The sequence below is a fragment of the Phyllobates terribilis genome, unplaced genomic scaffold (assembly GCF_046119375.1).
Source record: "Phyllobates terribilis strain yellow unplaced genomic scaffold, ASM4611937v1 Scaffold_1__5_contigs__length_1240528914, whole genome shotgun sequence".
NCBI lineage: Eukaryota > Metazoa > Chordata > Amphibia > Anura > Dendrobatidae > Phyllobates > Phyllobates terribilis.
Window position 1 is genome coordinate 214,563,665 of NW_027362761.1, and position 13,796 is coordinate 214,577,460.

The window sequence follows — 13,796 nt, forward strand, 5'->3', positions numbered from 1 at the left end:
AAGACACCTCCTCCAAAATGGAGGTGCCTGTGCAATGTTGTAGTTTGTTTCGTCTACCACTCTCTCCAGCCCTCAGGTCCCAGTGCTTGCCCGCCAGCCTGTCTATGAGCCATGCCCGCCTGTCAACCTGCCAGCCGAGCCTGTCCATCTTTCTGCACTACCTGCCTGCCTACCAGCCGTGCTCATCTGCCAGACCATGTGCCATGCCTGTCTGCTTTGGCTGCCAATCCCGTTGGAATCGCCTGCTCTCTCAAGGTCGGTCCCAGAGTGGCACCTGGTCCAGCTTCCTGTTCCCTCCTTGGCTCACGGAGTCGACTAAGTCGTCGTGCAGCCAGGGTCGGTCCGGGTGGGTCCTTATCTATGCCCCTCTGGTCCCTCCTTGTACCACGGCATAGTGGTTCCACCATCCAGACCCGTAACAGTTTGCACAGGCCATGGAATCCGATGGCTTCCAGGCACCCTCGCTCTCAGACCTGTACCAAGAGGTCTCCTGCCAGAGATCTCAACAGGATACAATCCTGTCCTATCTGCGAACTGTAAACTCCCGTTTGGATGCACTGTTTGCCCCGGCTGTGTCCACCTCTAACCAAGCGGCATCCACTCCGGCGGCACCTCAACCCAGTGGCGGTGTGGCATCCAGCTTTGGACCCCGACTATCTGCCCCTCTGCTCTTTGGTGGGGATCCCGCTTTATGTCGCGGCTTCATCAACCAGTGCATTCTGCACTTTAAGCTCCTGGCTCATCAGTTCGCTTCCGAATGGGCTAAAGTGTCTTTCGTCATGTCTCATCTCACCGGAGAGGCGTTGGCGTGGCTCAATCCCCTATGAGAGAGAGGGGATCCTCTGGTGTCCAACCTCCAGGCTTTCCTTGTGGCCTTCCAGAGGGTTTTCTATGAGCAAGGCCGCACGTCCTCGACTGCCTCCTCTCTTCTTCGTCTACGCCAAGGGAACCTCACGGTGGGCCAGTATGCCATGCATTTCCGCACCCTCGCTTCTGAACTTGCCTGTAACAACGAGGCTCTGGTATCTACCTTTTGGGAAAGTCTTTCAGGCCGAATCAAGGATGGACTAGCCGGTCGTGACATACCCACCTCTCTGGACGACCTGGTGTCTTTGGCCACAACGATCGACATCAGGTTAGAGGAGCGTTCTAAGGAGGTGATCCGTGAGAGGAAATCTCCGTGCCTTGCACCAACATTCCAAAGGCCAGTCTCTCTACAAGCCCCTGCCTCGACATCCATCCCTGAATCTATGCAGGTAGACCAGATAACGGTCAGGTCAAATGTCGCCAGGAGGCCCGCTGCGCCGAGGGAAGAAACTTTTACTGTGGCAGTTCAGAGCATTTAATCCGCTCTTGTCCAGAAAGACCGGGAAACTCCAGTGCCTAGGATTCCTTGGAGAAGGCGTCTTGGGCAAAAATCCTTCCTCTCCATCCCTGACTCTGTCAGTATCGATAACCTGTGGTAAGATACATTTTTTCGAGACTACCTATCTGGATTCCGGTGCCACTGGGAAACTTATTCAACAGACCATTGTGGAGCAGTATCGGATTCCCATTCAACGTCTTTCGGATCCGTTGGCAGTTTCTTCAGTGGATGGGAGGCCCCTTTCCGAGTCCATCATGTTTGTCACCGAGCCCGTCCAGATTGGTATGCTACACTCGGAGAAAATCTCCCTCTACATGCTGTCCGGCCTCTCTCATCCTTTGCTGCTTGGACTGCCTTGGCTTCAGAAACATGAGCCAGTCTTGATTTGGAGTTGGGGAGAGGTGCTCCGCTGGGGCCAGAAGTGCCACAAGACCTGCTTGGTTCCTGTCCATCCTGCTCGACCTCCGTCCACTCCAGCCAATTTGCCCAGCTTGCCAGCACCTTACTGGTCATACACTGATGTCTTTGACAAGAAGGAGGCTGAGACACTTCCCCCTCATAGGCCGTAAGACTATCCTATCGATATCATTCCTGGTGCCTGGCCACCCCAAGGTCAAATTTACCCCCGTGTCATTGACCAAGACCTGTGCCATGTCCAAATACATCAAAGAGAATCTTGATAGGGGATTTATTGAGAAATTCACCTCTCTGGCTGGAGCAGGATTCTTTTTCATCAAGAAGAGGTATGGCTCTGTTCGCCCTTGTATCGACTATAGCGGTCTAAATCAGATTACCATCAAAAACAAGTATCCTCTGCCTCTCATCTCCAAGTTGTCTGATCGCCTCAAGGGTGCCAAGGTCTTTACTAAGCTTGATCTCCGTGGCGCATACAATCTGATCCGTGTGATGCCCTTCGGACTCAGTAACGCATCAGCAGTCTTCCAGGAACTGGTGAATGACATCTTCCGAGATCTTCTATATTCATGTGTGGTAGTGCACCTGGACGATATCCTGGTGTCCTCGTTGGATCTGCCCTCACAGCGAAGAGATGTTCGACAGGTATTGCAGAGGCTCAGGAGGAATCGTCTGTATGCCAAATTCGAGAAATGTGTTTTCGAACAGACATCTCTTCCCTTCCTGGGGTACATAATCTCGGAGACCGGGCTCATGATGGATCCCGAGAAGGTGTCTGCTGTTCTAAAGTGGCCCCGACCTGAGGGATTGAAGGTTATACAGCGGTTTCTTGGATTTGCTAATTATTATAGCCTGTTCATTCCTCATTTTTTCTCCCGGACTGCTCACATCTCCGCCCTGATCCGCAAAGGGGTCAATCCCAAGGAATGGACTCCAGAGGCGGAAGAAGCCTTCATGTCTTTGAAACAAGCCTTCTCTTCTGCTCCAGTGCTTCATCGTCCTAACTGTAACAAGCAGTTCTTCCTGGAGGTTGATGCCTCTTTCTCAGATGCCGGAGCAGTTCTCACCCAGAAATCCTCATCTGGACGAATGGTGACCTGTGGCTTCTTTTCCAAGTTCTTCTCACCCTCGTAAAGCAACTATTCCATTGGAGATTGGGAACTGCTGGCCATCAATCTGGCGCTGGTAGAGTGGCGGTTCCTACTGGAGGGGGCCCTGCATCTAGTGGTCATCTACACGGACCACAAGAATCTCGTCTACTTGCAGCTCGCCCAATGACTGAATCCTCGTCAGGCCAGATGGTCCCTGTTTTTTGCCCGCTTCAATTTCATTTTCCAGGAGATAAGAATATCAAGGCAGTCGCGCTTTCTGTCGACTGACCAAGAGGAGGAGCCTCAACACTTCATTGAGTCCTCCAAAATAATTACTGTTGCTCCGTTTGATCTGTCTCATCTTCCCCCAGGTAAGACTTTCATGGCGGCTCTGGATAGGAACAGGGTCCTACTCTGGGGTCATTTGTCTAAACTGGCAGGCCACGCCGGACAGAGTAAAATGTCTCTGCTTATTTCCAGACATTATTGGTGGCCAACCCTATGCAAGGATGTTGCTGATTTCATCTCTGCCTGCTCTTCCTGTGCCCGAAACAAGACTCCTAGGCAACTTCCGACGAGTCAACTTCTTCCTTTACCCATACCTTCCGCTCCGTGGCAGCATATTGCGATGGATTTCATCACGGATCTTCCTGTATCGGCCGGATGTACTGTCATTTGGGTGGTTGCTGACCGCTTCTCCAAGACAGCTCACTTCATTTCTTTACCTGGTCTACCCTCTGCGCCGGAGCTTGCTAAAGTGTTCTTTCTGCACATCTTCCGTCTCCACGGACTACCTCTTCATATTGTCTCGGATAGAGGGGTCCAGTTTACTTCACGCTTCAGGAGAGACATGTGCAAGCTGCTTAATGTTGCATTAGACTTCTCTTCGGCTTATCATCCATAGTCTAATGGCCAGGTTGAGCATATCAATCAGATCCTCACTAGCTTCCTTCTGCACTTCGTGAATGTCCACCATAGCAAGTGGGTAGAACTCCTGCCTTGGGCCGAATTTTCCTACAATATTCACGTGAGTGAATCCTCTGCCAAGTCTCCGTTTTTTGTGCTATATGGTCAGCATCCTAATATTCCGTTTCCTGTTTCCACTTCTGTTGATAATCCCGCCGTGGAATCTCTTGTTAAAGACTTTTCTGTGATCTGGGAGGACACAAAGTCTTCATTGCTACAGTCTTCTGAGAGGATGAAGAGACATGCAGACAAGAGACGTCTGGATCCGCTGGTACTCCGTCCAGGGGACAAGGTCTGGTTATCATCCAAGTATGTTCGTCTCAAGATCTCTTCAGACAAGTTAGGTCTGCGGTTCATCAGTCCTTTCGAAATTTTGGGCCTAATCAATCCGGTGGCGTACAAGTTGAAACTCCCTGCCTTGTTACGGATCCCCAGTTCCTTTCATGTGTCTCTCCTCAAGCCTGTCGTCCTCAATTCCTTCTCTGACGATTCAGGTACCACTCCTGCTCCTGAGGACATTTTTGAGGTAGAGAACATTCTGGCTACCAAGAGGGTAAGAGAAAAGACTTGCTTTCTACCAAAAAATGAAGTATTTCTCCCAGAAAATTATTACAATTACAAATGTTTTGTTATACACATGCTTATTTCCTTTGTGTGTGCCGGAACATCACAAAAAAACAGGAGATAAAAGGGAAAATCAGAAGACGATCCTGTTTAGGTGTTAACTTCTGTGGTCAGTCTTGACATAACTGTGAGATGGTTACAGTTCCATCTTTATTAAATATTTGTATACAGTATTTTGACTGATAAGTAAAGCCTCTATGATCTTCTTGTAGTCTTCCCCTTTCTTGTGTAAAGAAATTAATTTCTTTCTCAGGTCTTGTAACATTTCTCTTTCATGTGATGTCATTGCTCATATCATGAAATGGGAAGAGGTTTTTTTTGTTAAGTAACGCCCTTCTATAGTCATTTATAGTCAACTGTCTGCTGGACAGATGTTTAATGAATAATTATACTTACCTGTTGTTGAATTCTTGTTAATTAGAATCTTGTATTCTAAACTTTAGCTTTACTCCTAAGACTTTCATTGAGGGTGTACTCAGCTATGCTGAGGACTATGTATCTATTAAATAAATATGTATTTACTATTATAGGCATTACATTAATTATATTATATATTTATTGTGAAAAGAAGTGCAATGCCTTTCTCTTTTTTCTTCTTTTCAAGTATCTATACATCAACAATAGTGTTGAGCGAGCATGCTCGACACTGCTCGGTACTCGCCTGAGCATCACGCTACTCGGGATGCTCGGCGAGCACCGAGCATTTCCGGGTTACTCGGGCGGGAGCTCGGGTCTCCGCCCTGCACGTTTGGCGCTCTTTACAGAGCCAATGAACATGCAGGGATTGCCAGCCAGTCACTGTAAAGCCGCAGCCATGTTGGTTGTGGGCATTACATTGATTGGCTGGCCGCACAGCGTCACCTCGAGTATTGAAAACCGGGCGCCGCTATCTTGGACACAGACGGCTGGGATCAGACAGTGTAGGGACAGCGCTGCTGATTTAGGGAGAAATATAAACTGCGAAATAGTTAGTGTAGAGTCTGTAAAGGCTGCCAGATCAAACAAACAGTCCTTCTCAGGACTAGTATCCATCCCAGATATCAGGCAGGCAGGCAGGCTGTATAGGAGACGCAGTGGTTATACCAGCAAACGCTGCATTACAGTCCTGTGTGCTCCTGTTGCTGAAATTGCAGGACTTAGCTCCAGGTCTCGGGGACCAGGAAAAATCCTTTTTTTTCATCTAAATCCTCTTCTTTTTTTCCTCCTTCACACTGTACAAATACCCGTCTTATTAACCTTTTGGTGTCCCCCCCCCCCCCAAAAAAAGGCTAGAGAAACAGAAGTGTGGTTTTGCAGTTCCATGCTTCAAACCTCTGTATTATCCTGCTTTTGGGCCATTTGTATCTAAAAAAAACCAGTTTGAGTGTGTAGCTGTTCAGCCGCAAATATATATATTTAAAAAAGTCTGGTATACACCAGTAAATTATAACTGTGGTTTTGCTGTTCCACGGTAAAAAATTTCTATTATCCTGCTTTTGGCATTTTTTGCCGTAAAAAAAAAACTAATAGTGTCTCCCTGATTTTTCAGACACAAATATATCTGTTGAAAATAGTCTGGTGTAGGCCCGAGAAATAGAAGTGTGGTTTTGCAGTTCCACGGGTCAAATCTCTGTATTATCCTGCTTTTGGCATTTTTTGCCGTAAAAAAAAAATAATAGTGTCTCCCTGATTTTTCAGACACAAATATATCTGTTGAAAATAGTATGGTGTAGGCCAGAGAAACAGAAGTGTGGTTTTGCAGTTCCACGGTTCAAACCTCTGTATTATCCTGCTTTTGGGCCATTTGTATCTAAAAAAAAACAGTTTGAGTGTGTCGCTCACTGTTCAGCCACAAATATATATATTTAAAAAAGTCTGGTATACACCAGTAAATTATAACTGTGGTTTTGCTGTTCCACGGTAAAAAATCTCTATTATCCTGCTTTTGGCATTTTTTGCCATTAAAACCGTCTAGTTAAGCTACTGGGACCTCCACGTTTCTTCCAAGGGGCATTCAAACCGTCTTGTTAAGCTACTGCGACCTCCACCACTTTTCCAAGGGGCATTCAAACCGGCTTGTTAAGCTACTGTGACCTCCACCACTTTTCCAAGGGGCATTAAAACCGTCTTGTTAAGCTACTGGGACCTCCACGTCTCTTCCGAGGGGCATTAAAACCATCTTGTTAAGCTACTGTGACCTCCACGTCTCTTGAAAGGGGCATTAAAAGTGTCTTCTTAAGCCACTCTGAACTCCACAGCTCTTCCAAGGGGCATTGAAATGTTGTTTTTAATTACCTCTAACCTCCACGACTCTTCCAACGGGCATTGCATTTCCTCCATATTTTAGTCAGCTTTTGCTTTTCAATGCAAAGGCGAAAACTAAGGGAGACCCACTCCCCAATAATGGGTAGAAGGTTTTTAGTACGCTGTAATCCACGTCTGTTTCAAGGGGCATTGCAGTTCCTCATAATTTTTGGAAAGCCTTCCATTCACTGCTTAGGCCAACAGTGTACAGGAGACCCAGTTGCTATAAATGGAAAAAACGGTTTAGTTAAGGCCCTCTGACCTCCATGTCATTTCCAAGGGGCATTGGAGTGCCTCGAAATTTTTGGTAGGCATTGCACTCACTGTATGCCCTATAACTGTGTAGCCGAACCGCTCCTTTTGCTACAGAAACTTATCCTACAAGACATATGTGGTTGACTTGCCTGATATTGATGTGAATGGTCCCTGTTCCTCCTGCTCTTTCTCCTTTGCCACCACCTCATCCATCATTTATCACCTGAAGCTTTGTTTTGACGGGACTCATAGAACTGGGATAGTAGCAGGAAAACATCCAGCAATCCTCGGAGGAGGTAGGATATGCGCCAAAATGCTGACCACCTCAGGCCTTGCCGCTACTACATACATGCGCTTGCATTCCAAGAAAACAAAGCAGATGCTAACTTCTATCATCATCATCATGCTCCTCACCTTGGCACTCTCAACTCCCCTGATGGAGAAGCCAGGGCCCACCGCAGGAGTCTGGTTCTCTGGTGGGCTCGTCCAATGCTGCCCTAAAGCAGGCTGGGCTAAGAAAAGTGTGCGGGGGGAAGTTGACAGGAGAAATAGGGGCGGCTGGGGACCGTTTATGGACACCCGGCTGCCCCCAGGCGGCTGGGGACCGTGTGTGGACACCCGGCCGCTGGGCGGCTGGGGACCGAGTATGGACACCCGGCCGCCCCCTGGCGACTGGAGACCGAGCGTGGACACCCAGCCGCCGGGCGGCTGGGGACTGAGTATGGATACCTCGCTGCCGAAGCAGCCATGAGGTAGTTGCCAGCTTCGGCCTCCTCCAAACTAAAAGGCCCCACTTCAAGTGCAAGCTAGCAGTATGGTATTGCAGCCTGGGGGTGGGTGGGTGGCAGGCTGCACACTTACGCTTGCATTCCAAGAAAACAAAGCAGATGCTAACTTCTATCATCATCATCATCATGCTCCTCACCTTGGCACTCTCAACTCCCCTGATGGAGAAGCCAGGGCCTACCGGAGGAGTCTGGTTCTCTGGTGGGCTCGTCCAATGCTGCCCTAAAGCAGGTCAGGCTAAGAAAAGTGTGTGGGAAGGTGACAGGAGAAATAGGGGTGGCTGGGGACTGTTTAGGACACCCGGCCGCCCCCAGGCGGCTTGGGACCGTGTGTGGGCACCCGGCCGCGGGGCGGTTGGGGACCGAGCATGGACACCCGGCCGCCCCCTGGCAGCTGGGGACCGAGCGTGGACACCTGGCCTCCGGGCGGCTGGGGACTGAGCATGGATACCAGGCCGCCGACGCAGCCATGACATGGTGGCTGGCGTCTGCCTCCACATGCCTAAAAGGCCCAATTTCAAGTGCAAGCAAGCGAGCAGTATGGTATTGCAGCCTGGGGGTGAGTGGGTGGCAGGTTGCACACTTACGCTTGCATTCCAAGAAAACAAAGCAGGTGCTAACTTCTATTATCATCATAATGCTCCTCACCTTGGCACTCTCAACTCCCCTGATGGAGAAGCCAGGGCCCACCGGAGGAGTCTGGTTCTCTGGTGGGCTCGTCCAATGCTGCCCTAAAGCAGGCCAAGCTAAGAAAAGTGTGGGGAAAGTTTCCGGGAGAAATAGGGGCGGCTAGGGACCGAGTATGGACACCCAACCGCGGGGCGGCTGGGGACCGAGTATGGACACCCGGCCACCGGGCGGCTGGGGACTGAGTAAGGATACCAGGCCGCCGACACAGCCATGACTTGGTGGCCAGATTCCGCCTCCACATGCCTAAAAGGCCCAATTTCAAGTGCAAGCAAGCAGTATGGTATTGAAGCCTGGGGGTGGGTGGGTGGCAGTCTGCATACTTGCGCTTGCATTGCAAGGAATGGGGGAGGTACAATTGAACACTGCTCTGGGAGAAAGACTTGCACGGGGATAGTTGCAAGTCTGCATCTTCTGATGCGGCAAGGATGACTTTTGATGGGCACACTTTTAGGCAGTGACCTGGGTGTCAGAGATGCTTCCAGGGGTCTTCCCCATGCTGTTCCCATGTCTTTTCAGCACTGTATGCATGTGCCACACAGCACATGGCCAGATAAGGTTGTAAAATGTTAAAATGACTTTTCCCGGTGAATGCATTTGTCACGGTTGAAAGCAATACAAAAGTGCAAAAACGCATAAAAAATGCTACTTGTGAACAAGTTATTTATTTTACCTTATACACAAGTCTTTACCCTGGAAAGGAGCTTCCTTAACATATTTCACAGGAAAGCAGTTTCAGTTTTGTTTTTGAACATTTTATTGTGAGCCCTTAAAAGTGGCTTAATACCTCTGACCACGTTGTTGACAGCAGTGACCTGGGGGTCAGAAATGCTTCCTGGGGCGATCCCCATGCTGTCCCCATGTCATTTGAGCACTGTCACTATCGTTTTGGGTACTTGTTAGGCTTTTAAAAGACTGCCAGGGGTGCCGCCGCAAAAATGCTCGGGTCTCCCATAGACTAACATTGGGCTCGTTGCTCGTGTCGAGCACCCAAGTATCACCGCGAGCTCGTCCCAAGCTTCGAGCACCCGAGCATTTTAGTGCTTGCTCAACACTAATCATCAACTGTTTAGAAATAAAGACTGATTCATAAATTTGAAGCTAACTAAAAAGACTCTCACCTCAATTGAGTACGCTTTACCGATACCATCTCCAGCCCCAGTCACAACTAGGAGAGAAACCAGACACCATTAGTCATTATATGAGCATTAATTCTGAACAGCAAAGAATCTGGAAGAGTTTACCTATATTAGCCGTTGCTTACATTTTGTTTATAATATTTGTTTCTTTTAATGTACATATGTGCTATAGCCTAAATAATTTGAACAATACATAATGTCATGTGAACAAAACCTTGTCTTCTCCTAACAGTGAATTATGTACTTAGCGCACATAACATTGCATATTGATATGAAAGATGTCATACATTTGCACTCCAGTAGATATAAATCTGAACGTATTAGTCTTGAGTGTTACATGGTTACATTGAAAAAGAAACAAATTACATCGATAAATCATAACATTGAGGATGGATCTGTGTCCTATTTTGGAATAAAGAAAAATACTAACGGTAGGGTAACATTCTACAGAGACCTTGTCAGTATTAATACAATAAATCGTCAACATGTGCACACCAGACAATGGTAATATCTTTTGTGTGTATTGATGCAAGATGTTTTTCCTAGGAATGCTTGTACTCAAACAAAAGTCACTGTACAACACAGTGAAATAATAATAATTAACAAAAAATAACATTGCAATGAACTACTTTAGTCTTTAACCCCGTCGGGGCTAGCAGATTTTTTTGTTTTGTCGTTTCATTTATTCCTCCCCCTCTTCCAAAAGCGATAACTTTTTCATTTTTCCTTCTACAAAGCCACATGAGGGCTTTTTTTTGAGGGACAAGTTTTAGTTTTGAATGACACCATTTTTTAACCATATAATAAACTAAAAAATGGGAAACAAAATTCCAAGGTAGGTGAAGTTGTGAAAAATATGCAATTCTGCAATTGTTTTTCAGATTTAGTTTTTACAGCATTCATTGTGCAGTAAAATCACATGGCAATATAAGGGTATGTGCCCACGTACCGTTTTACAAGCGTATATGCTGCGGAATTTCCGCAGCATAAACGCTTGGGAAACGCTTGGTAATCCGCCCCCCATGGTCCCCAATGACAAGCCGCACTGTCAATGCCCATGCTGAGGATTTTTCCGCAGCATTTATGCTGCGCTCAAAAATCCGCAGCATGTCCATTAATTTTGCGGACACGCCGCGTAATCGCCGGCATTGACTTGCATTGAAACGCATAATATCCGTGTCAGTACATTTGTACACACGGATATTATGCGTTTCTATGTGCGGATGGTACCCGGGTCTGGAGAAGAGGAGACTCTCATCCTGAGCTGGGTACCATAGAAACTGTAAAAAAAAGAATTTAAAATAAAAAATAAAGTTTATACTCACCTTCCGTTGTCCTCCCGGTGTTTTGTCTGCGCCGTCCGGTGTCTTGCACTGCTCGCGCTGTTGTGAAGGACCTGCCATGACGTCACTGAGGTCCTTCACACCACCGCGAGCAATGCAAGACACCGGACGGAGCAGACAAAACACCGGGAGGACAACGGAAGGTGAGTATAAACTTTATTTTTTCATTTTTTACCATTCTTATTCTTTTTTTTTTAACTAACTTGGTCACACTACTATAAATCCATGCCGGTTGCATGGATTTATATAGTGTGAACAAGTTGTCAAGCACTTTTCCAAGTGATGCTAAAATCGCTTGGAAAAGCGCTTGATAACCCGCATGCAGAAATGCATGCAAAGACGCTTGACAAACGCTTCTACCTGGCGGGAAAAACGCATGTAAAATCCGCATGCGTTTTTCCTGCCAGGGAGAAGCGTAAAAAATATGCAGCATTTCTGCATCGTGGGCACATAGCCTAATTCTCTAGGTCAGTATAATTAAGAATATTGACACTACAAGTGGGTCACAGAATTTTATACCATTGGGCAGTGAAGAAAAAATAATTACATTTTTACCACAAAAATGTTGTTTTAGCTCCAGATTTTACATTTTCACACTGGGAAATGGGTAAAACTGGCACCAAAATATGTCACACAATTTCTGATGATCGTGGCAATTCCCCATATGTGGCTGCACAGTACTGCTTAGCCACATGGCAAGACTCGGGAGGGACGGAGCGCTATTTGACTTCTGGTGTGCAGATTTTACTAGAATAGTTTGCAGACTCCATATACAGAGCCTATAAGTGCTAGAAGAGCAGAATCCCCTCAAAAGTGACCCCATTTTGGAAATTATACCCCTGCCAAACATGTGGATACTAAATGTGGTTTAGGCACACTGGGGCTCAGGAGGGGGGGGGGGGGGGGGGGTATTTGGATTTGGAAGTGTAGAATTCGCTGAATTTCTTTTGGGGGGCAAGGAGCCATTTCGCTTTTTCAGAGCCTATGTACTACTACTACTACTGTGTGAAACCCCCTATATTTCCGTTAACAGATGATGAACCTGAGTGGGGACTTTTTTTGTGGATTGAGTTGAAGCTTTTGTTAGGAACATTTTACATAACATTTTGGATCACATTTATCCTGAGCTCTACGCTGGGCACTTATATCGGGGTTTCCATCTAAATCATCGAGTGACGTGATTCAGATGAAATCCCCGAAGAACACAATCACTATAATGGGGCAGCAGAGTTACTCTAGATTCCGTCTGGCCTCTGTTCAGTGGTGTCCTTCTTTTCAGAGGTGCACTAAACTGTGGCCAACGACACTTTTATGCACTCCTAAAAAGACAGACACCACCGGATCACAGGTGCCTCCATCTGCCTCCATCCAGAGTGCCTCCATCTGACTCATTATAGGGAATCTTCTGCAGGTGGTTCCATCTGAATCATATATTTCAGAGATTTACACGGAAACCCCAGTGTAAGCGCTCAGCGCAGTGCACAGGATAAATGTGAGCCGAGCCTTACTGCGATCTTTGGGAGGCAGAATGAACAAATCAATAGTGTAACGGGTCTGGGAGGCGGAACCTCTGAGCAACTATACAAGGGGGCGGTCCTTGTAAGGAAGCGGGTGGCTCCCAGGGAAGACGAGCAGGTAGTCACGGCAAGTGACAGGGACAGTCTCTGGGTAGAAGGGCAGGTAGTCACGGCAAGTGACAGGGACAGTCTCTGAGTAGAAGGACGGGTACTCACGGCAAGTGACAGGGACAGTCTCTGGGTAGAAGGACAGTAGGCAGGTGGCTGGTGAGCGCTCCCAGGTGAGCGGGCGAGAGTCTTTGGACAGGCAGGGGGTCACGGCAAGTGACGGCAGAGCCTCCAGGTAGGCTAGCAGGCAGGTAGCAGGTGAGCGCTCCCAGGTGAGCGGGCAAGAGTCTCTGGATGGGCAGGTGGTCACGGCAAGTGACGGCAGAGCCTCCAGGTAGGCTAGCAGACAGGTAGCAGGTGAGCGCTCCCAGGTGAACAGGCAAGAGTCTCTGGACAGGCAGGTGGTCACGGCAAGTGACGGCAGAGCCTCCAGGTAGGCTAGCAGACAGGTAGCAGGTGAGCACTCCCAGGTGAGCAGGCAAAAGTCTCTGGACAGGCAGGTGGTCACGGCAAGTGACGGCGGAGCCTCCAGGTAGGCTAGCAGGCAGGTAGCAGATGAGCGCTCCCAGGTGAGCGGGCAGGCTGGTCCATAGACAGACTGACAGGTGTCGGAAGGCAGACCGTCGGACCGCAGGCATGCAAGCAGGTAAACGGATATCAGGCAGGTATCAAGCAGTAATCTGGCAGGTGACTGGCAGGTAACTGGTAACGGGACCTGAGGGCTGAAGCAGAGTGAAGGCTTTGCAACAACATTGCTCGGGCACCTCCATTTTGGAGGAGGTGCCTTATATATGGTGAGGTCCTCAGGCCATTGGCCGGGGACTCCTTAGGACGGCGCGCGCGGCCCCCTTAAGAGAGGGGGAGGCGCGCGCCCTAAGCACAGTGGCGGGGAAGCAGCGCGCGCTGCCAGCAGAGCGGGAGGAGGACGCCGGGCACGGAGTGGAGAGGTGACGGGAACAGCGTCCCTGCCTAGCAGGAGGCAGGGACGCCGACGCTACAGTACCCCCCCCTTTAGGCCCCCCCTTTTTTAGGCCAGACAGAAATTTATCAAGGATGTGAGCGGCATGGAAGTTCTCCCGGGGCTCCCACGTTCTCTCCTCAGGACCAAACCCCTTCCAATCTACCAGAAAAAAGGTTTTTCCTCTTACCCTTTTGGTGGCCAGAATGTTCTCTACCTCAAACTCGTTTTCAGCGGAAACCGGAGCAGGAGGCGTACCT

At 48.4% G+C, this 13,796-nt stretch overlaps 1 protein-coding gene across 2 annotated transcripts in view; it reads right to left on the minus strand.

The window, feature by feature from the left end:
• Positions 1-13,796, minus strand: part of HSD17B3 (hydroxysteroid 17-beta dehydrogenase 3) — a 318,623-nt gene that overhangs the window by 241,239 nt on the left and 63,588 nt on the right. For both annotated transcript variants that reach the window (XM_073670987.1, XM_073670986.1), the window contains exon 2: positions 9,593-9,639. In XM_073670987.1, coding sequence (XP_073527088.1) covers positions 9,593-9,639 — 47 coding nt within the window. The remainder of the gene's footprint in view (positions 1-9,592; positions 9,640-13,796) is intronic.